Below are 26254 nucleotides of genomic sequence, written 5' to 3'. Positions count from 1 at the left end.
TTACATCAGAAGAGGTTGGAGCCCTGTGGCCTTACTTTGGGATCTGAAAGAGATCTGTATGCTTTCTGGGAAAGAAAAATGGGCAAAGCAAGCATGAAGTTTTGAGAGGAGCTTAATGGTGAAGTCAGGGAGGTATGCTCACAAGGAGGCAGTGAGCTGCTCTCAGAATAAAGGAGAGGCAATCTGTTAATTCTGAGTTAAACTTGGAAAAGAAACAATAATGAAACCAAACAGCACCACAAAAATACACAGCACAGTATCGTCTCATCTTTACTGGTGTCTTTCAAGATCATTTGAAATAGGAGAAGTTTGTAACTTGAACTCCATAGTAGCCTGTAAAATTACTGCTCTGTGTTGCACTGGATCTTTTCCAGCACTGATGTTTAAAGAGAGCCTGGTGTGTGTTCTTGAGTCCTTGACTTGGAAAGGAAGAGCAACTTTCCACTTGGGTAACCAGTGTGTACAAAGAGGATGGACATTGCTAATGGGTTTTTTGGTGCCATTTTCTACTTGCTTTTTTTCTTCACTGTGTCATCCATTTCTAGGGAAAGGCAGAGCTTGTTGGCTACTTCTGAGTCCTACAAACATTTTTTCTCATAAAAGAAAGAATATTCTGTTTCTGTAGGGAAATATGGTTGGAATAAGGGAAGTAAAAGATGATTTTTCATTTATCCTTTTTGAACAGGTCCTTAGTGCTTGTTTAAAGTCATTATATTTTAGACCTAATTATTAAATGTTACAGGACAAATAATGTACTTTTCCTAGCATTTACTCAGGCAGAAATTGGTTCCACGGTACTATGCACCAGGTACGTGTTTATTTTTGCTTTTAATCTGACTGTTCCAAGCAACATTGGCAGTGCAGTTCAAATAAGAGAGATGTTCAAATTCTGTGTGTTTAGCTCTGCTCCCTGACAGAGATGTTTCTCAGGATCCCCTTAGGAAGTTAGGGAAGAAGACTTGATTCTCATCCTGGCAGGAATGGGAGAACTTGAGAGCTGCCCAAGTGTTTTTGTGAAGCAGCTGGCACGGTGCTGATCATACAGATTATGCAGTTTACTTATTATATGAGATGAAATAACACGTGTAACATGTGAGAAGTGCATGGCTTGTGTCCTTCACGACTTTCACACATTTTTCTGTAACAAAAACGGACTTCTGCTTCCCTTCAAAATGTGCAAAATGTCAACACTTAGCCTTTAGCTTTCCTTGGATTTAATTATGTAAGTAATTCAGAACTGTAAGAGATGAACTTTTGAGAGCAGATGTTACTGCCAAGTGTAATTGAATGGAGGTAGGTGTCCAAACGCATTGTTAAAAGATGGGATTTGGCCTCAAAATGCTTCCAGAAGCTTCTTGAAAACGAACATCCTATGCTGTGCAGCAGCACCCACAGGTTGGAGGTGGGGCACCCACGTGTGTGCTGCCAGGAGGAAGGGCTGCAGTCCTCTGCAGGAGGCTGATACACCTGACACAGATCAGCACTCATTGCTGTTGGAGCCTTTCTTCTCCAAGGGGGAAATTCTGCAGTATCTCAGCACTGTGTGATCTGAGGTTTGGTGTTGGGGCACGTGTTTCTTCATGAGTTGGTACTCAGAGCTGTGCATGAGCCACAGCTGTAGGAACGTGCAGGATGCTGCTGGTCACACCCTGTGCATGGTGCCCACTTTGCTTCATAAGCAACAAAACCCGCGTGGCCTGCAGGGCCTCCAGTGAGACAGGGGTACCTGTGGGTGGTGTGCAGCAGCCCCCGCGTTTGAATTGATGTGGTACACGTTGGTGGATTAAATAAAGTGAGCACAGGAGAATGCCCCATGTAGAGAAGAAGATGCTGAGTAAATAGGTGAGATGTAAATGATAGCACAACCTTTCATTTGTTAGAGCTGATGCAAATGGAAGATTCCTTCTCTAAATGAACTCCATCCTGATAAGTTTTCACTCCAGTGCTTCTCCTCTGGATGTGTAGTATTTGTAGCATGAAAGGATTAGGATTGCTAAATAATTTAAATGCTTTCAGATATCAATTAAAACAAGCGTTTAGAGTAACCTAATATGTGGACATCCCTCATGAAGAAATGATAAATTAGTCAGTGAGTGACAGAGGTACAAATGCAGCCATGAATTTGCACTGCAGTAATTACTTTTTTTTTTTAATATCAGATAGTATGTGATTAAATACCTGTGAGAAAATTAAATCTATGTGATGAATGGGTGTAGGATGAAGGTTAAGCTATTGTGAGAGCTGATACTGAGATGATTGTAGGAAAATATTACTTTGTTTAATTTATTTTGTTTCAAGAGATTTCACTGGGCAAATTTAGATGGCTTCTTTTTTATTTTATTTTTTTTTAAGTAGTTATCTTATTTGGTTGATTAACAATGAATACAACTGTTATCTGCCAAGAGGCAGCTTAGAGAATACTAGGCTGGTTTTATTGTACTATGGGTAATTAAATTCCATTAAAGTTTGTGGGCCTTTTTCTTGGGGTTGTTGAAGTTTAACAAAATGTCTGCTGCTGTGAGTAGGTTTGAGACTGCTGCCATCTCATTTGTTCCTTTGGTTACTCCAAATTTTACATGTCAGTGTAAAAAACATTTCTAACCTAAGTAACTTCTCAAAGCAAAGGTTCCCGGGGGAACATGGCAGCGTGGCAGTGACCACATTGTGGGCATTCAGGAAGGAACTTCATGGCATCTTTGTGTGCTTTCTAGAACAATTGGGTGGTTTGTCTCTTAGGACTAGCACCGGTGCTACGATTCAGTTCTGATGATCAGCAGGTGGGTGAAACATCTCTGTTAACAACTGAAGCATGTGGGTTTTGGTCGTCTTTTCTTTTTCTGTTTTGATCATTATTGGCTATTGGTTATTTGTGAAACTAATAGATAGTCCCCAGGCAGCATAGTTGCTTCTTCCCTTGATGATTTAAGGGTGGTCTGATCAGAAGGATCTCGGCCAGTTTATTGTACAATCTTTTAGGATGATATATATTGTTTACTGTTTTTCTAGGCAGCACAGCAGATAATCGAACTTCAGGAAGCAGCCCAAATAAATGCAGGACTGCAGCCGACTAATCTAGGGAGGAACAACAGCTTGCATGATATGAAGACTGTTGTGAAGACGTGGAGGAACAGGTTGCCCATCGTGTCAGATGATTTATCCCACTGGAGCAGCATTTTCATGTGGAGACAGCATCATTACCAGGGTAAAACTGCCTGGTCCAGCATGCCTTCATCATGTAATTTTCCCAACAACGCATTGTTTGAAATGAGTTCTCTGTGTTCTTCTTATTTAAACGTGCAGTAGTTTTGTTGGCTTTGACAGGATTGTTTTTATTCAGTTTCCATCTCGGCGTTCGTAATTTCATAGTAGCGCTGTGTGAGATTTCGTGTATGTATGGTTTCACGTATAATGACAACATTTTGTGTTTTGTCTTCAGCCATTGTAACTGCATACGAGAATAGTTCTCAGCATGATCCTAGTTCCAATAACGCCATGTTGGGAGTTCATGCTTCTGCATCAGCAATTATTCAGTATGGAAAGATAGCTCGAAAACAAGGGCTGGTCAACGTAGCCTTGGATATACTGAGTCGTATTCATACCATTCCAACTGTGCCCATTGTGGACTGCTTCCAGAAGATTCGCCAGCAAGTTAAATGTTACCTTCAGCTGGCAGGAGTTATGGGCAAAAACGAATGCATGCAGGTATGGCAGCTTTTCCTCTGATGTTCCAGGACCATCAGACGTATTGCTTTAAATAAATGGCCTGTATACAGGCCTTGGCCATCTTATATAATGCCTGATGTTAAGTAATGCTGTTAGGGACAAAAGCAGTCATTGTCCTCTTTGACCCATGAATGTTATAGAAGTTGTCCTCTTTATATTTATTAGGTTGTAGATATTTTGAAATCTTACAAAGTAGATAAATGGACTGGACTTGGAAAATATGTTATTTGCAGAAGGACAGTGCAATTTAAGACGTGTTAGGGTGCTTGAGTGGCTTGCTCGTGAGTGATGTTTGCTGATATACAGAACTGAAAATGAGTTACAAGAAAGCGTTCCTTTTTAGAAGGCTTTTTTTCACTGCCACTTATTCACCAGGGCCTTGAAGTTATCGAATCAACTAATCTGAAGTACTTCACCAAGGAGATGACCGCTGAGTTCTACGCGTTGAAGGGAATGTTCTTGGCTCAGATCAACAAGTAAGTGTGTTGGCTGGGGGAGGCATCGTTAGTATTTCGGAGTGTTGTTGAGGAAGAACTAATTGAAGCAGACATTATATCAGTGATTTGTTTGTTTGTTTTTAGAGATGTGCAGAAGGAAGAGGCAGGGAGAATGTTTTTGTCCAAAGCTTTGCGGCATAAGATATCTTTTTTCCTGGTTCTCTGACTGTTTAGTTAGACGGAGTGATGTCTCACTGATATCTCAGTCTCACAAACCAGTACATGAGTGTAGTTGGCAAAAGGAAGCTACTTTAATTACAGTCTCAATGTAAGTATCACATACAAAGCCAAGGATAGAGCCCTGTTCAGTCTACAGGATCATAGCTACCCAAACGAAGTTAGCCAACATCTTTCTTTCCTTCTTTTTTTTTTCCTGTTTCATTGTTCATTGTTGCCCCATGTAGCAGCTAAATTCAGGAAATAATGATCATCTTCTGTGGGTACAAAAGAGATATTTAAATAGGCAGAATGTAGTTGCTTCAATGGAAAGTGCAGTGGGCTTTCTCATGGCCATAAACGAGCTTTGTTTCAGTTGAAGTGCAAAGAGATGAAAGCCTGCCTTTCCTCTACCCCACTTCAAAATAAACAAACAGAAGTTGAACTAAAAGGCAGCTAGAACTGTACCCGTGTCTTTCTACAGGATAGAACAGATAAAAGTTAAGACATGTATCTTAATCTTACCAAATAACCAACCAGAAGTGCATTTTCAAGCACTGCAGCTGAAGTTGGGGCGTTGGGAGGGTTACTCTTGAGAAGATGGGCAGTCTTAATCCTGAGAATGTGTGACTGCTGATTACCTGTGTAAGTGCACTGGAAGCTAGAGGTCACCTCTGTGGCTGCATCTCCCTGAGCTGCCCATTTGCTGAGCAAGGTGGGAGAGACCGTTTTTAAAGTCATTTCAGGTGTCAAGAGTGATGGATAGTAGAGAGGTAGAAAAGATCTGCTGAAAAGTCCTGTTTTTAGAAAGGGGAAGCAGTCACACAAAGTCATTTATCAGCCTGCTGCTTTGCTACTAGGCTTCAGAACTTCAGCATAAGGTGCAGAAGGCTTCTGAAAGAAATGAGCATATTTGTGCAACACAGAAATGAATGCGTATGCGACTGACTGACAAAGTTAGTTCCTTTTTATCATTTTGACTCACAGCTAATCATTTTAGCTCATCGCTGTAATCCTACAGGCTAATATTTTGATATAAAAAATACAGGCAAGCATCACTGTTTTTTGTACTGCTTCTTACAATGCTTATTCTACAAGAGAGAGATTCCTATTAAACAGGAATCCTGGAATGCTTTAGAAGTTCCTTTGTTTCAGTTGTGCAGTTTTCTCATTCTTTAACCTTCTGCCTGAAACGCTGCCTCAGTTTGGGGGCTGTATGTATGGTGGAATGAATTGTGCCAAATCTTGAAATGGGAACATGTGAGGAAGCCCGGAAAGGACTTCCCAATGACCAAACTTTGCTGTTTTTGTGAATCCAAGAGTTGCATGATTAGACTCCTTTTTTTTTTTCATCTTCATAACTGTTTAGCTTAGGGGTGAGGAACTGACTCGTTCCAGATAACCTCAATTGTAGGTTATGTGAGAGGACAGTTAAGCAAGGTGGAGTCCACCGGAAGATATCTAATGCAATATCTTCTCAATTTCACTTTTTCTCACTCCTTCCTACTCCGTTGTTTTTGTGTAATCATTTATTATTCATTTTTTTTCCCTAGAGTCTTATTCTGTTGCTTGAGTTGCATGGCGGTGCACTGGAACTCTTAGTTTTCCAGGGAGTATCTAGGGATCTGAAACATTTGCATAATTGTTTTCATTATGAACCATTTGCTTTCATAGCTGCTGAAATAAAGCAAAGCTAAGAGAAAGCAATCATAAGGCCTTACTGCAGAACTTAGTGCAAGAATTCCATGGGATGTTTAGAACATAATTGAGTACCCTATCAGAAATCTGCTATGTGATTTAGTGAGTTTTTTGTTAGTTTGAAACTCTTACTCGTACTTGTCACAACACAGGTCTGAAGAAGCAAACAAGGCTTTTTCTGCAGCTGTCCAGATGCACGATGTCCTAGTGAAAGCATGGGCAATGTGGGGTGATTACCTGGAAAATATCTTCGTGAAGGAACGACAGCTTCATCTGGGCGTGTCAGCCATCACTTGCTATCTGCATGCGTGTCGTCATCAGAATGAGAGCAAATCAAGAAAGTATTTAGCAAAGGTAAGGGCCTGATGTTCAAGTGTGTGCATGCCCAAGTTGGTGTAATTGGAGAAATACCAGATGCTGATTAGAAGCTTTACTTTATGTTGAAGCTGTATGCATGGTTGTTGTACAGTTATTGCATAGAAGTCATCTTGGATTTTTTCTGCATAATCCAGTTGGTGTATGTTGAGTTTGTTCCAGCCCTGAGATGTCTGCTTGAAACTGTTTCAGGTTCTGTGGCTGCTGAGTTTTGATGATGATAAGAACACACTAGCAGATGCAGTGGACAAGTACTGCATTGGTGTCCCACCCATTCAGTGGCTGGCCTGGATTCCGCAGCTGTTGACGTGCTTGGTTGGCTCAGAGGGGAAACTCCTCCTGAACCTCATCAGTCAGGTAGCTGCAGAAGATGAACACCAATTCTTTATTGTCTGTAATCTTTGTTTTCAAGATGAGTTATGTAAGAATTTTTAGAAGCAAATTAAGAAAGTTTAAAAAGTGCTATTTCTTGCAACTGTTGATAATTTAATAAATGCTAATTTCTCTCTGTAAGCAGAATAACTTTATTTTCAGAGTGAGTGATACTTAACGAGACCAAACCTAGTGTAATTGTATGCCATATTTGCATAACATGTTTTAGATTTCCCTCTGGAATTCTATTTATTACATTTCTGTGTACAATATAGTACACATTTAGGAATGTACAGTTAAATGTTTGTCATGTTAAGAGTAGAGAGAGAAAAAATGGCTAGCTCTAGTGAGTAAAGGACAGACCTTTTGAGCTCCTTATTTTTTAGTCTTGATTTAAAAGTCAGTGCTCTGTCACCATCAGAAATCTTTACAGAGGTGCTGTAAATTTGCACTTGAAATCTAGTGTGTACAGTGACTTGAAACAGAAGGGTAGAGTTTCAGGAGATAGGTGAGGAATCTGACTTCCTCGATTTGAACCTCTGAAAAGACAAATGAGCTTTGATTAATCTTACTTTGGAATGTTAAGCTTTTACTGCCCTGTGCTCTGAAACAGAATCAGAACAGAATGTGTACTGTATCTCAGCATGAAGTTGGTTTGCAGCATGCCTTTATACTATGAGATGATTATTTTTAGATACTGTTTTGTTATTGCTTACTAAGATTTGTTTTCAGGGATGGTAACTGCTCATGGTCAAGTTTAAGCTGTCTTTTAGCATGCACAGAAACTGGAAGTGCCATTGTGAGACATCTACAGCTTGCCATGCTCATTTGGAGGGGAGAAAAATCCATGATTTAATGAAACTGTGGCTGGAGAAGTCTCTGGTTGTGTCTTAAGATGTGCTCCATTGTGGGCAGAACTTTGACACATCTCTTTCCTTTAATAGAAAGGGAGATTTATATATTTCAGAGGAGACACTGGATGTTAATATCTCCTTTGCCATTTTTATTGTTGTTTTATTATGGAAGCTAAAATATTTTTTTGGTGCAATTGGTATCCCCTTACGTTAAGTGCTGCAATTAGCTGGAGTAAAGTTGCTCTCTAATGGGCTTTCTTATCACTTACTGTGGGGCTCACTGGGAATTGTGGCCTAATTTAAAGTCTAACTGGTGTCATTATGTCTGTTTTTCTTCCATTATGTACATGAGTAAGATCAGTGAGCTGGTCCAGGTACACTGGCATTTTGCTATTTTCAGATTTATTAAGCAGTCCTATCTGGAAGCACTAATTAGGTAATGTCTTAACTGTGTGGAGGGAGTCACCATTTCATCCTCCTTGGTTTTCTGTTACTGAAAAGATCTTTAATTCCCGTGAGCTGTTATTTAAAAGAAGGAACTGATTATTACTGAATTGCATTAGTTTACACAGAGAATCTGTATGTGTTGGTCTTAAGTGTGGTCAGTATTCCTTAAATGAGGAATGTGTGCATGTACATCTCCAAATAGGTGGGACGAGTCTATCCCCAGGCTGTCTACTTCCCCATCAGGACCCTCTATCTGACCTTGAAGATAGAACAGCGAGAGCGCTACAAAAGTGGTGAGCTCGATACCCGATGAAATTGTTTGCATTCTTTAACTGAGTCATTATTTTCAGTTTTTCCTGATTTTACTGGCAAAATAGCTTCTCTGGGAAAATTAGCAACTTCTCCAGGCCAGGGAAAAGAATTCCAGTGAGCTTCACTTGAATTCATTTCTATGACATCAAGTCCATAGACGCTTCAAGTATTGATCTGTATTGAATAACATACTCACCAAGAAGGTTATGTTATTATGTAACTGTGATTATTCAAAATCATGCTTTCTTTGCTGGATTTTAGGTAGAGAAGTATTGAATTTCAAATATGGAAGAGCACTAATTAAAAATGCTTTATTTTTCTTTGCTCCTCTTTCAGAGGAGGAAAATATGTTCACATGCTGTAGTATTTTACTACACTTGTATCTAGCATGAAATTTTTCTGCCTAGTTCTTCATATTCCCACTTATGCATTTAGTTGTAGCTGATGACATATCTTCCTCTCAGTTCTGCCACAAGCTACTGCTCTGGTGAGTTATGTGAGGTTTCTGATCACTGGGAGATGGTGTTATTTGAACTGGTGGGATGTCGTGATAAACCAAAACTGTGCAAAGGAGTTGTAACACAAGAGACAAGTTTTACTAGTGGGTTATGCTGTGGAGCAATGTGTGTTGTTGGCATCAGTTGTATTTATTCCTGCAGTTGTGCAAGATATCTCACTGAGAAAGGGAGGGGGCCAAAATGAACAGAGTTTACTTAGTTTGCTCCTGTATGAAATATTGACCATTATTTCAGGAGCTTGATTTGGCAGTAAAACCAAGGACTGTGTGATTTTGAAGAGTGTCCATGTTGCTCAAGCTTTGAGAAGACCTAAATGAATGCCAAACAGCACTGCAAGCTGAGTTTTCTTTCTTAACTGACAAATGTTCTGAAAGTCAGTGGGTAATCCAAAATACAAAACCATTTATTTCACACAGCCACGTTTTAAGTTTGTAAAGAGTAAAGTCTCTCTTGAATTTTTGTGTTGATTTTACTTTTCCACTTTCCAGATTCTGGGCAACAGCAGCCAAGCTCTGTTGGAAATCAGTCCCACTCTGCCTCAGATCCTGGGCCAATCAGAGCCACAGCACCGATGTGGCGATGCAGTCGGATTATGCATATGCAGCGAGAGTTACACCCAACACTTCTGTCTTCTCTGGAAGGCATTGTAGATCAGATGGTCTGGTTCAGAGAGAATTGGCATGAAGAGGTATCTGGCTTTTACACAACTTCATATGTATGTATCCTTAAAGGAAATCTTAGCTGCAAAATATTTCTCTAGAGTTCCTTCCGAGCAGTAAAACATAGCTTCTTTTTTATTAGAAAACTGATGCATTCCTAGAACTGACTGCTCTGACTGGAGTTTGCAGAGCTTAGTTATTTCTGGAAGCAATATATAACTTTCCCAAAGACTGACAAAATTTGATTTAGAGAGCAGATGGACATGCTATCCCATTTCTGTTACTTTCCTGTCAAAGTGGTACATGTGGTTCTGGCAGAGTCTTAATAGTGTTTCTGTATACGAAATCAGAAGACCTGATCCTTCTGACTTTTTGTCCTTATTGTCATTATTTTGTCCTTAGGTTCTTAGACAACTGCAGCAGGGCTTGGCGAAGTGCTATTCAGTTGCCTTTGAGAAAAGTGGAGCTGTTTCAGATGCCAAGATCACACCACATACGCTCAACTTCGTCAAGAAATTAGTGAGCACTTTTGGAGTAGGACTTGAGAACGTGTCGAATGTGTCCACCATGTTTTCCAGTGCAGCCTCAGAGTCACTGGCCAGGAGAGCACAGGCAACAGCTCAAGATCCCGTGTTCCAGAAGCTCAAAGGGCAGTTCACAACAGGTGACTCTTTTCATCTTAATGTCCTGGGAATTTTTCCCCACAAAGCTCAGCTGTCATATTTTTGCAATTTGGGTCAGACTGCGTTAGGTGAACATATTCTTCTGAATTTGCTTTTCAACTTTCCCTGCTGGGATTCTGACTGAAATGATTCGACATGAGTTAAAATAACATCCTGGCTTTTATGGGGATTTAAAAATCACCACCTTCCTGCATCAAGCTGATGCCTCTGCGGATGTGAATCTCACATTGACTAATTATTCATTTTAGAATTCTCAGTTTACATAAAGTTCCTTTAACGTAAAATTATTTGAGGTCCACGCTGTCACAGGGAGTTTACAGAGTTTGACAAGTAGATTTACAGTGTTTTTTTGTTGTTCGTTTCTTTTTTTTCCCCAAGTATTTTACTGCTAACATTATGAAAGTAGGTGATCGGATGGGAATCTTGTGCAAGCAGCTCAGTTGTAGATATGACCTACATATCTCGTGCACACGATATGTTGCACGACGTCCTTTTTGAGGCACAACAGTTGCATGACACCAGATAATGAAAGCCCTGAACCATATGATTAGATTTTTAATGGCTGAAGGCTGCTGGGAAGGGAAATGAAAGCAGAACTGTTCCGTGAGTCTTTGAAGCTTACAGGGAAACACAGCGCTCAGTAGAAGTTTGGATCTGTTCTTGCTCTTTATATATCTGCACTGCAGGAGGAGGTCTGTCACTTTTTCATTGCTCTCTGTGTTGATATGCTCAATCTTAGGGTGCTTTTGGTCTGTACTTCTGTTCTTTGCCTTGGTGCCTTTCCTTTAGGATACAGGTGTTAGGAGGATCTGTGGTTTCAGGCATTTTGTGGCTGAGTACAGCAGTGGGCTCATGTGTGCAAAGCCTGGGGTGTTCTTTCCAAACATTTGTAGAAAAACCCTTAAAAATGTTCAGTTATGATTCAGTTACAATTTTATTTAAAAAAAAAAATTGCATGGGTGGGATTTCCAGCTTTTATGTGCTGTTGTGTATTGTTTGCATGTCCTTCTTGTGCATAAATAGCATGTGGAGTTTTCAGCTGCGCTTTCCAAACACAACTTTTACACAGAATGATATGAAACAACACACAGAAAAATGGAGGCTTGAGCATAAAAATCATTTAAAGTCATCTAATGCGAAGCACTTCCTTACTGAGCCTCAGTTTAATAACAAGGAATTACTCTGTGGGTTTTTAAGATTATTTTGAAGATTTCCCATTTCATTTTTCAGGTATAATTAAACATGAGCGTCTACAGGATTAAAATACTGCTTTTTAGTGCTAGGTTTGATTGTATTCTCATCTGCTAAATTGGTTTGTTTAATTCATAAATGAGCCACAGGGCAGTGGATGAAACTGAACTGATCAACGTGCTTCTGCATTTCTACAATTTAGTTCATTACATGGAGAATGAAAGCAAGTTTTTGATTAGGTTTGCAATAACAGTGCAAGTACATAACTAAATGAATGTGACTAATTACCCCACAGAACGTTCCAAAAGCTGATTTAAGATAATGAGAAAGCATCTGTAAATCATGCCTGCTGTGTCCATTTGTCACACTGGAAGTTGGAGGATTGTGTCTGTGATTCTCAGTCCTGTCTGTGTTTAGATGTGGATGGATGTCATCTCCTCCAGTGCCTTCAGAGCTGTGCCTTGACCCTGGTAGGAGTCCTCAGGAACCCTCACCATTTCCTGTAGTTGAAGGATGTTGTCAGCATCCAACCAGACCGCTGAAGTTCTCATAGGTCATCTCTTTCCTCCCAAACATTATTCGTTTTAAAACCAAATTTTACTTTGATTTTTCTTTCTTTCTGAAGCTTCACATTCATAGCTCTTTGTCCGTCTGTTCTGTGTTCCTTCAGTCCTTCTCTGCAAACTTTTGGCATCAAAGAGCAGGCATATATAGTGAGAAATGCTCCCCTGAGAGCACTCAGCAGCAAAGGAGGAGAGAAACGGCCTCAACACTTCTGTCAAGGGCAGATGAGAGTTCAGAGGTTGGATCCCTGCTTCTTCCTGCTGCCCTCTCTCCAGTCAAGCCATGTACGGGTGGAAAACTCCAAAAGATGCCCTAAAGGGGCAGGGTGATGTTGTTGAGGGCTGTGGCACCTCACACAGAGCTCTGCTGTGAATGGAAGCTGCACTCAGGAGGAGGCTTCTTGAAGCCCTCAGTCTGTGTGAAGTGTGGGCAGAGGGAGGTGGAACAGTTGTGCTATAGCTGTGAGCTTTTTGAAGTGTTGGCATGACTTTGGTGGTGTCCTCCTGGCCTCCTTTCTCCTGAGGAAGCCTAGCATTGCTCAGGCACCTGTTCCTTCTTTGCTCTTGTCATTTCTAGGTGTAAGGATGGTATGCAGAGAATGGAGTTAGCATCTCATTTGTCCTCGGTCTGATCTTCCTAGCCTTGGTTTTCTGGACCTGACTTATTCCTCTTTCTTAACTGTCACTGAGGTTCTCCTTGTTTTCTGGTGCTGCCCCAAAATTATTAGGGCATTAAGAAGAACCCTTCAGAAAGCTCTTAAGTAATTTCATGTCTGAAGAATTATAGACAGCTCTTGCTTTTGAACAGTGCTTGGATCTTCTTCAGCATGGTGTGTACAAGGGATTGAACTTCCCTCTGGAGTTCAGCTTCAGTTTCAGTGCTGGGAGGCTGTCCTGGCTCTTTGCATGGTGACCCTTGGCTCCTGGGCTTCCTTCAACAGAACCCCATTGTGTCTGTGGCAGAAGAACCTCTCAGGTCTTGCAAATGAACGACTGCTGGTGCCAAGAGCATTAATTAGCTGTTATTAGGAGCAAGGATGACTACTTTGTGCCTGTATAGCAGAAGGGTGTGTGTGCGTATATATAGATATATATTAGTAGTACTATTTTTAATTAAACTAATGAAACTTCTTTTTTTTTCCCATCTGCTGCTGGGAAACGAAATGACAAAATCCTAAAACGGACCTTTATAACAAATAGGACCTATTCCTATGGTGAACTAAATGCCTTATTATTACCATTCATTTAATTAACATAATGTTATTTAATTTTTATTTTATTGTTATTAACTTACTAGGCACCAACATTATGTATTTCTTTTTTACTGCTTTGGTGTTGCACAGCAGTGCACAAATCGGGTGCAGTTTTTGGGCTGCTTTCCTGTGCTTTGGGCAGTCAGGAGATGGACAGCTCAGTGCTGTACCCTCAGTGCTCACTGGAGGGCAGCCGTGGGATTCTAATGAGCATCTGACAGCACTTGGCAACTGAACTGCTGCTCCTAGCAGGTAGAAAAAGACAAGGGAGGACTACTGAATACTCCTGATTTCTGCACGTCAGCATCGTGGGTGCGTGGTAAAGGGTGCTGGGCTCCGTGTTCTCAGGGACTCATCTTCTTACAGACTGTACTTAGTCTCAGCACTGTGATCCTGAAGTGCTGAACATCAGTTTCATTTGTTTCCGTGGTACATTTGTGTTCCCTCTGTACCTGCGTGCTGCTGTCCCTTTGTGCTGCCCTTGTGCCATGACTGGTGTGTGGGCTGGAGCATGCAGTGCTGCCCTGGGAGAATGTTAGTTGCACTGAGAGCCCCTAGCACGGTGTCACTGTGCCAAGACTGTCATACCTAACTGTGGTGGCATGTGGTTGTTACCCAGTGGGGTAAGAATGATGAGTTGTTCTTCCAGCTCGGATCAGGAGAACAGCTTTACTTCTTGTCCTGAAGCTGCTCGCAGATTTTGCATTGTATCCTCAGTTCAGGTTCTCCCATTCTTTTCAAAAGTAAGAGGGCTCTGCTAATACAAAATAAACCAATCCCTTTGAATGGAACAGGCAGAAAACTGAAGTGCTAGACTCGAATCGACAGTTCCTTTCCTCTTCTGCTAAGTGATCTGACCGAATCCTGTGGTTCATTAGGATGTTTTCTCTGTGCAGTCTGCCTGCTTGCTCTCTGTGGACAGCTAAATGCAATTCCCACTGTGTATTTTTGTTCTCCTGGCTGCAAAACACGAAGCTCTTGAAGCTCACGGTTTACTAATTAATAGGAAATAATTTCAAGCTATAGTAGATTGGTAATAGAACGTAGTGGAGTCTGATAGGTTTAAGCTGTATATAGCTTTAGAATTTTAATAGTGTTTTCTGTAGAAGTGAAATATTCACCGTTACCTTTCAGAGGTAGTGCAGCTCTCTTCCATGTTTGTCACACCCTTAATTAGTAGGACTTGTTCTCCTCCAGCACCCCCTGGCAGTGTTGTTGCTGTTGTGTGATTCTGTACCATTCGAGCTCTGACTCCTCTGTTGTGATCCTCGTTCCTCTCCCGTGTTTCTCTGGACCTGCAGTGGCAGTGTGTGCCAGGGTTTTGTGTTCACCACGTCCCTGTGACACACTTGGGCGGTAGTGTGTCTTCCCTTCCATGTGCCAGCTGCTGAATTTATGATGTAATGTTCCCTATAACTAAAGTATTCTAGACCAATGCAGTGCTTTAAAAACCTGTTTTCTTCATTGTAGGTGTGTGTGTGGTGTGGGGGACTGCTAAAAGTATTTTGTTCCAGGGCACGTGGCTGAGAGTCTCATCTAAAGCACAGACCTCTAATGTTTGGTTAAGTTCACTCTGTGGAATTCAGAATGCTAAGGGTATGTGTGTATTTTTCCCTTTTAGACTTTGACTTCAGTGTTCCGGGGTCAATGAAACTTCACAATCTCATCTCGAAACTGAAGAAGTGGATCAAAATTCTGGAGGCAAAAACTAAACAGCTTCCCAAGTTTTTCCTCATAGAGGAGAAGTGTCGCTTTCTAAGCAATTTTTCAGCTCAAACTGCCGAAGTAGAAATACCTGGAGAATTCCTTATGCCAAAGCCAACGCATTACTACATCAAGATAGCCAGGTAAACTCCAGCAGGGAAGGGGTAGTTATAAATTCTGCAGATGGAGAAGAAAGTGAAAATGTTCTCCTCCCATCCATGCTGCAGAAGCAGCTGCTGTGCTGTTTAGTGTGTTAGCTGTATTTAGTGCATTTCATGCATTAAATAACATATGCAGAGTCATGCTTTGTTATAAGAGCTGAGGTTGCTCCTTCCTCCTCCTCTGGTAGTGTCACATCTCCCCACGACACCTCTCGATTGCGATACAATGATTATGCTGGGTTTGTTTAATGTTGATGTTATTTGAGAGTGCCTCTGCTGTTATGGACAATAGAGGGACTACTCTTCAAAGCAGAGATTGGGATCTCATCGAATGATTAATTTTGCCTAAGAACTAAGAGACAAAACCACTTGACTGACAAACAGAAATCTAGCGTTAACTGGATAGTAAATACCCAGACTATTGTTTCACAGTTGCTCTGCATTATTCCTTTGCTTGTTTTCTGTTTTTTTTACGTTGCTATCTGATACCAGAGGAGACGAGCTCACGGGCTGTAATCTCCCTTTCCTCTTGGTAGGTTTATGCCCAGAGTGGAGATAGTTCAGAAACACAACACTGCAGCCAGGAGGCTCTACATCCGAGGCCACAATGGAAAGATTTACCCGTATCTGGTAATGAACGATGCTTGCCTGACAGAGTCCCGCAGAGAGGAGCGTGTCTTACAGCTGCTTCGCCTTCTGAACCCCTGTTTAGAGAAGAGGAAGGAAACCACCAAAAGACATCTGTTTTTTACAGGTACTGGAAAGAGGGACTCTATTCTTTTATTTTATTTTATTTTATTTTTAATATACCCTCAGGTACTGTTGTTCACTCATCTGAGTGGTGAGTGTTTTCTGGCATTGTTAACACCTCAGTGAAGAAGTGAAGCTGATGTATGTGATGTAGAATGCTCTTAGAAGACATAATGCACATCATTCATGGTATAAAGTTCACTAGTGAGTAACAAGTATTGGAAAGCATGCATTGCCAACAGCACCACCTGGCAGGGCCTGCACGTAGCCAAGTTAGCAACCTGATGTCAGGGAGGCCTTAATGAGGGGAGGTGTGGAAGGTTCCAGTATGATCTGTGTGTACAAATTGCTAAAGTACTCGTGTACTAAAAAGGTCCCAGTGAATAAGTGAATAGAGCACAGTCTTAATTCTTTCTCTTTCCTTGTGCATCTTTCCCTTTTTGCTGATTTGTTTGTGATTCAAGTGTAGTGGGACTGCCTTCAATGAGTTAAGCACTCGTGTTTTCCAGATATTACAGAGTTCTGTCTTACAGCTATGTAATAACTTCATAAAAATACGAAATACTTCTCAGAAGGTCATTGAATCACTCACTCACTTCATATAAATGAGTTCTGTACATTAGTCAATTCTAATAATCCTTCGCTGGTGAGCAGAAAATATATTATGGATAGTGGGAATTTGAATTGAAGACAGCAAGGCATGCTGCTGCTTTGCTCTTGGCTTTTTACAAAATCCTTAGATCCAAATTTAACACAGTCTGGCTTTATCAGCCTTTCCTTCTGTGCACACTGTATCTCTTAATGTGAACTTGCTCTCAGGAGCAGTGGCCAGATGATGCAAGCTGCAGTTACAGAGCTAGAAGTGCATTATTGTGATCTAGCTTTAATGAGTCTAAGATGTAGAAGTCAAAGGCTTTGTTGTAACAAAGGGTGAATATATTATGTATATATGTGAAGACACTTCGACATCATTCTGAGGCCAAGATGTGAGAAAGAAGTAGATAGAGCCTTGAGGTATCATTTAAAAGGAAAAAAAGCCACTGACACATCCTTTATATAGTACAGTTAGGAAAGTAATGTATTTTCCTTCAAACTGTTGTTTTTAAACTGCAGTCTTTTTGGCAGTAATCCTGTACTTTGTGGTTTGATACTATTTAAAAAAACCTGAAGAAGTTCTTTCTCTGCTGCCAGAGGGTAATGGAGGAAGGCCAGAAGAAAGAGCTCGTTAACACTCTTTCTGTGGAATGCATTTTTTTCTTTACAATTGAAGAAATTGCATCAAACAATCTAAAGGCATTTGAGTAACATTTTTCCTGTATTCCTGAGGTTGGTTATTACAGCTTCTGAAGGAAGCAGTGAGAGAACAGGCTGCTGCCAAGCAGAGCCCACTTTCCAGCAGTCCCGCTGAGGTCCCCAGCTTGTGCTGGGAGAGGCCTTGTCTCTCTGGATGTGAGTGCACGTGTTCTGCACGCGTAGGACGCACGAGGGTGATGCATTTGGGAAGCACCATTCACGTGCAGGTAGGGCTCTTGCAGGTGTACTGCTCCCAAAGGAAGAGCTCGGTGACTTAAGTTCTCTTGTTATTGAACAGTTCACTTTGTTTTCCCCTAGTTATTTTCAAGCACTGTCACTTTAAACTTCTATTGCTCAGCTATCTTTAGATTTCACCCCCACTTTCTGCGTGTTGTGTTAAACACTGTGCACTGAGTTTAGCACTTTTCTTCTTTATGAACTGATGCTGGTGTCATGTAATCACCAGTGCCTGTTTGCCCTCTTTTCTGCAGGTAAAGTAGGAAGAGTGGAGTGCTCGTTCTGTTGGCTTTTTCCTCCTAAAATAATTAAGATGTGTCGTTAAGTTAAATAAAAACAAAACGGTCGCACTTGCTTTCTTTTCAGCCAAGCTCGTGAATTAGCGACGAGCACAGTAACGGTTTCCTCCCGATTCCCTTCAGCTGGTTATCAGCAGTGTCTGAGGGCTGGGAGCTGCTCTGCAGGTCCCTGTGCACAGGTCTGACTGCTGTGCTCTGTGTCGCCCGCAGTGCCGCGCGTCGTGGCCGTGTCCCCGCAGATGCGTCTGGTGGAGGACAATCCCTCCTCTCTGTCTCTGGTGGAGATCTATAAGCAGCGCTGTGCCAAGAAGGGCATCGAGCATGACAACCCCATTTCTCGATACTACGACAGGCTAGCAACGGTGCAGGCACGGGGGACCCAAGCTAGCCATCAGGTATTAGAACATATAATCAGTTTTAATCAAGGTTTTTTTTTCTTGAGGGCTTTGCTGCAGTGTGTTCAACTCCCTCCCATGGGAAAGGAGACAGAGGTGTTTCACAGAGGAGGTTTGCATTTCTCTGTGGTGTTTTTACTTCCAGTGTTCCTGTACCTCGTTGGCATTTTGGAGTATCTTTGAAAGCATCCAAGAAGCTGTATTTGTGCTGAGGGTTGTGCTGGGGAGCTGCAGCTGGAAGCAGATGAAGGATTCATTACTTTTAGGCCCTTTTGTATAATGCTTTGCAAATAATGAATTGATAACATGGGAAAAGCATTCCTATTTCATCTTCCTAATTTGCACAAGCAGTTAGAGCGTGGCACGTGATGCCAGCTTCCTCATCTGTTCATCCTGAAACTGGCCGTGGATTCATTCCACCCAAATCAACCAGAAACAGCGGATGAGTGTCACCCTACAGAATGACAGTACTTGGAAAATAGCAACGTCCGCCTCGCTGACCTCCATCGAACATCCAATGCTGATAAATAAGGTTATTTTGTGGTTTTTAATCTCAAGGTTAATGCAAGTTCTCACATCAAATGCTAGTCCCGTGTCAAATAGAGCTGTTAGGAAGTACACGGTATGTCACAGACATTGTTTGGAGAATGTTTTCTTTTAGGAAATGAGACAAAGTGTTACGTAACATCTGCTCTATTTTGAGGATTTTTCTTCAGATTATGAAACCCTGTAACAGCCGTGGAACTGAAGTCAGTTTGACTGTCATTCTTCCTGGTGCAATGGGACATATCCTAGCTTTACTTCTTTTTCTATTTAATTAGGCCAGGATATGCTCCGGTAATGAAATCTTTTGGTAAACTGCATATGTTTACATCCAGGGAAAAGTCATTGCTCATTGTTCACTTAAAAACTGAGGGATGTGTTCATTTTTCTCTTTACATTTTTGAAGTATTTTTTGCTGTTATAAATTATTTTACAGTGAGTTTCCTCCTGAAATAAAAGTCTTTTACCTTGTCTAGTAAACTGCTCTGTGTACGGAGAATCTGCCCAGTTTTTAGGTTACAGTCTAAGTAGATCCCAAGTGTCATTTCACATCTCTGTGCTTTGCTGTTGGTGGAATGCCTTCCAAAAAAGCCCACTTAATTGCAGCTGTACCTGTGCACGCTCTGCTCCTCCTGCCAGCGGTGTCCCTGAGCTGCCTTCAGCCATCACCTGAGAGTGAGAACAGACCCAGGCTGCTGGCAATGTTTTCATTTGTTGCAGACCAGTTATGGCAAGACTCCGTGTCCCTGTTCTTGCTCTGCCTTTTGCTCAGTAACATGCTGTCTGAGCAGCAACCTTTGTCACTTTATTTCACATCAGGATTTTGTCCCAAACCCTTTGAAATTCAGAGGAATTAAGCAGGCTCCAGAACGTCTGTCACTTCAGAGCTGAGCGATGTTCACATCCTTCACTGACAACAGGGGATCTTTCACTGAGGGGACCTTACGTGGGAAAATGAATTTTCATTTCAGGGCTGCTCACCTTCAGTAGTCTTCAGCATCCTGGTGACTGAGGTTGGAAATAAGTATTACTATTAACACACAGAAGTATTCAGACTTAAGCAGAGGATGCTATTTTATTGCTGACAGATGCACTGAAGCTAAAAAAGCAACAACAGTGGGGTGTGTTGGCCTTAAGGAAGCGCTGCACTGTGACTGAATGTCTCTTCAGTTTATTTCTGATTTTCTAGGAAGGTTTGAGTAGAAGATATTTCAATCAGTGCATAACTTCTCGGTCTCAGGTTTTCTCACGTCAGGCTGACTGCAGATCTACAGCTTCTTTGGCTTTATTAAAAGTTTAGTCTTGTAAGATGGAGATTATTTGGCAGCTGTGCAGGCGATGGACTTGTCAAATGTCATGTGTATTTTGATAAGGAAATCAGGGCATGTTGTTGGATTAAAAGCCTCAAAGTTGAGGATATTTCCCTACCGTGGGGCACAGCAGTTCAGCACGGTTTGGTCGTTGCTTTTGGCATGGTTGTTGCTAAAGGCGACAGTAAAAATGAACTCTTTCAAATAATATTTTCCACGTGTAGGTTCTCAGAGATATACTTAAGGAAGTGCAGAGTAACATGGTGCCACGCAGCATGCTGAAGGAGTGGGCTTTACATACTTTCCCCAATGCTACGGATTACTGGACGTTCCGAAAGATGTTCACTATTCAGTTAGCCCTGATTGGCTTCGCAGAATTCATCTTTCATCTGAACAGACTCAACCCTGAAATGCTGCAGATAGCACAGGTATGCTTTATTTTGTCCATGCTGTGTTTTTTGATCAAATGAGTCAAAATGGGAACGTGAGATGCACAATTAACAGTGTATGCAGTAGGTTTTCATTTGATACGTCGTGCAGATGGTGGGTTAAACTGCAGACCACGTTGCCAACAGCTCTGTCCTCTTTCTGTGGTTAGAGTGTAGAACACAGTCTGTAAAGTTGGTCACAGATATTGGAGCTGTCGCTGTAAGTGTCTGAGAAGCCTCTAGTCTTTCTTCAAACACGTTGCTTTGGATAGATACGTGTGCCAAACAGCTTAATAAACCACAGCAACACAATAAAACTTCAGAGGGTAATTTTTTGGAAGGAGAACGTGCTTCTTTGCGTTGACGTTGTGCCGAGCTACAACTCCTAATGATAGTGAGTTCTCTGTTTTAACCCCACGGCCACCTTAATACGTACCACCTTTTCTCTACTAAAGTCTTCAAATCTGCTCTGCTGACGACTTCTGTGCCTTTTGGTTTTCCACCCAGGACACTGGCAAGCTCAACGTGGCGTACTTTCGCTTCGACATTAACGATGCCACGGGAGACCTGGACGCCAACAGGCCGGTCCCGTTCCGCCTCACCCCCAACATCTCCGAGTTCCTGACCACCATCGGGGTGTCGGGCCCTCTGACCGCCTCCATGATCGCGGTGGCTCGCTGCTTTGCACAGCCAAACTTTAAGGTTTGCACCCCTTTCCAGAAGCTGTTTGCATTTTAATTTGCACGTGTGACTTGGGCAGGGATGAGCTGAGCTGCACGTTCTCGCTCAAGGTAGAAACTGGGCGCCTTGTATTTATGTTCTGAAGCCTTACCCCAAGGTCGTCACAAGAGCAGCTGAAGCCTTTGTCTTTTGGGGAAGAATAGGAGGAAGATAGGTGTAATTGTACCCTGAATTTCTTTTTCTTTTTTTTTTTGCTGTTGAAGCATGTTAATTCAGGCTGATTGTTTCAGTGCTGTGGCCTCATAAATCCCTACACGTCCTGGCAGTGGTAGGTAGTAAAATGACAAATGCAACATCAGTTAGAATCTTCATAATATACTGTGAATAGAAATGTGTTTGGCCTTTGTTAGCAGAGCAGAATGCTCAAGATACATTGTTCCTTTGATGGATTCTAGCTCTTAGCAGGGTGTAGTTCTCTAAAGAAATTGTCTAACTTCCTTTTAAATTCTAATGCTTTCCAAAAATGAGGCATCTTGCACTTAGGCAGCAATTTGCACCAGAACGACGTTGCACGGAACGTACTGCAGCTATAGTGGGAGCTAGTTACATTTTGAAAGATGGAAAATATCCTAAAATGATTTTTTTTCTTTGTAATATAGAAAGGTTAGCTTATTTTTTTTAAATAACTCATCATTTTATCTTACAAAGCCGTGTCTATACATGCAGATGAGTTTGCAGAGCTGGTCTGTAATTTGTTCACTCAGATGGTGTAAGCCCAATCACACTTCTCATATTGAATTTACAGGATGAGAGCACAGGTGCCCATTTACTCTTTTTGGAGTGATGGGTGCCCAGCTCATTTAGGGACGTGCTTGTTATTGAGTTAGGTTGTCTGAGTTCTGGACATAAGAGGAATTCCTTTTACACTTGATTAATCCTTTTTTTTTAAGGATATAAAATTTATTTAATATATCTAGATATGCTAAACAATGCTTATTTGTTGTATGCAAATGGAAAAATTATCTCAGATCAGGTACCTGAAGGTTTGTTTTAGAGGCTGGTGTGTGTTGACCAATATTAAGTGTAAAATCTGTCATGCAGTGCTGCTGCTTCTTGAGGTTAAGTGTGACAGTATGATTTTTCTCCCCCGTGTAGGTGGATGGTATCCTAAAAACTGTGCTGCGGGATGAAATAATTGCATGGCACAAAAAGACACAGGAGGACACCTCCTCTCCGCTCTCAGCAGCTGGACAGCCTGAGAACATGGACAGCCAGCAGCTGGTCTCACTGGTTCAGAAAGCAGTCACCGCTATCATGACGCGACTTCATAACCTCGCTCAGTTTGAAGGAGGAGAAAGCAAAGTGAACACGCTGGTAGCAGCTGCAAATAGCTTGGATAATCTCTGTCGTATGGATCCTGCCTGGCACCCCTGGCTGTAACTTGAAATTTGCAATAGCTTTTTTTTTTTGCTGCTGTTGGTGGTGTGAGCCATATACTGTGCTAAGAAAATGTGAAAAAGAGACCTTTTCAGACCTTGGCTTACCTGTCACACTGCGTTCTGTCACTCTTGGTTTTGGTTGTGCTTACAGGAATAGGGCAGTTTTACTATTTTTAATTTCATGAGGGTCATTTAATTTGCAATGGCAACTTTTGCAAATAGCTTAAAATTAGGGAAGGAAACTTAACGATATACAGAAAAATCTTATTTTATGATGGGACTGTAAGACTAGCACTGTTAGATTTAGGATTTGCCATTCCTAATAATCTACAGCGTATGACGTTTTTATACAGTGATAATTCAAACAGACAGGATTCTCAGTTCCTGGATTTTACTTTGTGAAATTTTACTTATTTCCTTCACGGCACCAAATGGAAGGCCTCGGTCAGTCCTCCTCCTTTAGTTTGCTTCGGAAATTCACATGAGCAAATTTGGGTTGTACAGAGAATTTTGTACCAAATGTACAGAGGCATCTTTTTGTTGGGCACTGAGAAAAGGACACTCGGGCCGTGCTAGCTTTCCCTGGAGCACGAGCTGTGTACAGTAGAAGTGCAACCATTTGGGGCATTTGGTTCAGCTGTGGGCAGTGTTGGGAGGGAAAGCTTATAAAAAGGAAAAATCATCTGTTGATACCTGTATTTGACTGCAATAGATAAAAAAGATAAATCTTACCAAGTGCTCTCTTTTTTTAATGTTTAGAATTACAATAGCTCCTTTAGAATGAACCTGTTTCTCTGTAATTTAAGAAGAGAGGAGTTTAATGTTTCACTCGAGTCCTTCTGTTGTGTTAGCATTTTTATAAATCCTCCGTGCTGAGAATGTTAAATTTGTACAGAGTGATTTTTTCAAAATAAATATTAAAAAAAACACCTCTCCATGACATTCATTTTATTTAGGGTACTTTTTTAACACGGAGCTGTGGCAGAAGTTGAAAAGACCCAAAGAGCAACGGTGATCTTTAAACTAAAATAGCCTGAGCATTACAAGGTGAGAGCTGCAGTAGTGAGACGTGCATGTGAGTAGTTTGTTTTTGAAGAGGTAGGACGTAGGTTTTGTCTTACAGCTTTGCAGTAATTGCTCAGAGGTCAACATTATAAACGGAGATGAACTCTAGTGGGGGTTTTCTGCAACTCCCATAGAAACGTGGTTTTGAACCACAGTGAAGGATGGATCTTTCTCTTTGTATTTTTTAAGAAAATTTAATAAGATGTCAAAAGATTTCTCTCGAGGTTTCCAAGCAACGTGAGTTGCACGATGGAGTTAATCACTGCTGGTCAGTGCTGAGCTGTCTCTGAGGAAGGGGGGATTTCTGCATGGCACGGATGGTGGGGGAGCTCCCAGGTGATCGTCGTGGAACTCGGTGGCTCCCTGCAGGTCAGGGCGTGCAGTAGGTAAGGCTGTAATTAAGTCATCATCTGTGGGGAGCAGAAGCAACGTGTGCCTTCCATGGGTGTCGGACAGAGATGCAAAATAACCTGTTCCTTTTACCTTTGCAGTCGTGAGTGGAACCAACGGGGCTGGAAGATTGTCACATCAGAGCTCTGCTAAAACCTTCCGTCTTTGTTCAGATGGGATGTTGTGGCGTGCTGCCCTGGGCATGAAACCTCTGGTGGTTAGTGCAGGACCACTTGCTGAGTGTTAGTTGTGCATAAATGCCAAGGTATGTGTCAATTAAGCATAATATATAGGCTCATGCCTAATTTTCTTAGGTTAATGGATGCATTTGCACCTGTTCTTTACTTTCTGACTAATAATGAGTATACCCAGCATTAGAGATGAAGATACGTTGTGCTCCAGCACAGATACGCTTCTTTTCCTATGGGATATAGTTACAGTATCACAGGGAAAATGAAATGCAGTTTTGAAAAAGGAGATTGGGATATTATTAGGATAATGAGAAAGAAAAAAGCTTTATTATGCATTTACTCATCAGAGCTAATAGTAAAGAATGTATGGAAAGAAGTCATGTTTTTAGAGAAAAGGCCTGGAAAGTAAATGAACGTTATCTGTAAAATATGGTACAGCTCAGTGGTAAGTGATCAGGTGATAAGTTCAGTTTATCTGGTGTAGTTTGTTTAATGATTTAATTGTGGACGTTTTGGAACTGCAGGAATGTCCTGTGTGTGGCTGCAAGATGCCTTTCCTTCAAGGATTTCCCATGCAGATTTCTGTGTTTTTTTTCCTAGGTGCAGTGGTCTGTAGGGCTTCTCCCAGCTGAGCTGCTGCTGCCTTCAGGAGCAGGGAGGGCCCCTTCAGGCTGTGCACTCGAGATGCAGGCATGTAGATCGTGGGGACTGAGTGCTGCTCAGGCACAAATGGAAGGATTTACTGTGGCTCCAGCTGTGGGATCGGGCAGGGACATGCAGTTAATTACTTCTCAGCAGATATTTTTGGTACTGGATTATGGCTCTGTTTGCCTGCGTGATGAGGAAAGCTGTGTCCCCTTTATTCCCATCCTTGGTTCGTGCACTCCTTACGTACTGAAGAGAGTGATAGGTTGAATCATGCTGTGTGTCATTATTTACAGCTGGAAGCTCAAATACACGACCGAAAAGGACTGTGTAAGGATTTGGAAAACAAATGTATTCTTTTTTGGCAAAGACTTGCTTCCTTATCAAAATCGTGTTGGCAAGAATAATCTGAACTTTCTTCTTATAAAACATAACACATCCTGCATGTGTCACAACATACTCTATATTCAGTCATTCACAAGGAAGCTTAGTGCTTTTATGACTTGAAGGGAATTGTTGGCTTCCTCTTATTGAAGATTGTGATGTTTGTAGCTGTGGAATATGGCACTTGCTGCATCAGAGGAGTCACAGCTTTGGTTTTTTTTTCTCTTAATCATTTGCATGTCTTAGATATGTCCAACTGTGAGAAGACAACGTTCCCTGGAAGGAAATCATCAGATAATTCAGCTGTTTCTCTATTCACGATGGAACTTAAGTGAGAATGCAAGTTAAAGGGGACAAACAGTGAATGTGTGTGTGGCATCTTTGTTGTTCGTTCAAATATACTCCTAAAAGAAAACGTGGGGTGTGATAAAATAGAGCAGACAGGGAAACGAGAATGTTTTAATGAGGTCCCTGGTGGTGGTAATGCACAAACATTAATACTTGGGTCTTCTGTTTCATGAACGTATGCTATAGATTTACCTTATTTTGTGAGAGGGCTTATGCAGAATTAACCCAGAGCTTCACCAGCAGCTCCAAGGAGGTAAATCATGAAAGCTTCTAGTTACATGTGAGCATTGTCTGCAGTCTGAATATCTTCTGATGGCAGGTAACTAGTCTGACACAGTACGTGAAGCATCTGCTTATCTTCAAGAGCACGTGCCATTTCCATTACCTCCACTTAATTATTTGTGATTCTTACTAGGTCTGAATTCTGTAAATCAGGTCCGTTAGCGAGTCCCAGGCTTTGCTAGATGAACTCTTTGCACTGCACTCCCTCATTGGGCTGTTACAGGACTCACCTGGGAGCTGGGTGAGGATGGGCTGTGCTCCTGGGGCAGGGGACTGCTCCTTGTGGCAGTGCCATGCAGCTCTGGGCTGGTCCTGCAGTGGCAGGAGTATTGCTTTTAGCATGAAATACTGTAGGCAAACACGTGAGCTGGGGATTTTAGATGGCGAGTAAACAGTTAATGATTTTTT

At 41.6% G+C, this 26254-nt stretch overlaps 1 protein-coding gene across 5 annotated transcripts in view; it reads left to right on the top strand.

Moving 5' to 3' along the window:
- Positions 1-22788, top strand: part of TRRAP (transformation/transcription domain associated protein) — a 71563-nt gene extending 48775 nt beyond the window's left edge. For 3 of the 5 annotated variants that reach the window (XM_065732948.1, XM_065732949.1, XM_065732947.1), the window contains exons 58-71: positions 3007-3235; positions 3437-3702; positions 4099-4199; positions 6227-6428; positions 6642-6806; positions 8325-8415; positions 9441-9640; positions 10014-10275; positions 14923-15148; positions 15703-15920; positions 17956-18140; positions 20218-20421; positions 20929-21123; positions 22258-22788. In XM_065732948.1, coding sequence (XP_065589020.1) covers positions 3007-3235; positions 3437-3702; positions 4099-4199; positions 6227-6428; positions 6642-6806; positions 8325-8415; positions 9441-9640; positions 10014-10275; positions 14923-15148; positions 15703-15920; positions 17956-18140; positions 20218-20421; positions 20929-21123; positions 22258-22542 — 2829 coding nt within the window. In that variant the 3' untranslated portion in view covers positions 22543-22788. The remainder of the gene's footprint in view (positions 1-3006; positions 3236-3436; positions 3703-4098; positions 4200-6226; positions 6429-6641; positions 6807-8324; positions 8416-9440; positions 9641-10013; positions 10276-14922; positions 15149-15702; positions 15921-17955; positions 18141-20217; positions 20422-20928; positions 21124-22257) is intronic. The other 2 variants (XM_065732951.1, XM_065732950.1) reach the window with 1 other exon arrangement.
- The last annotated feature ends 3466 nt before the right edge of the window (positions 22789-26254 follow it).

This window comes from Cyrtonyx montezumae, unplaced genomic scaffold (genome assembly GCF_038088225.1).
Source record: "Cyrtonyx montezumae isolate F1298 unplaced genomic scaffold, pur_monq_1.0 scaffold_16, whole genome shotgun sequence".
Lineage (NCBI taxonomy): Eukaryota > Metazoa > Chordata > Aves > Galliformes > Odontophoridae > Cyrtonyx > Cyrtonyx montezumae.
The sequence above is the reverse complement of the archived record's forward strand: the minus strand, read 5'-3'. Positions and strand labels throughout refer to the sequence as shown.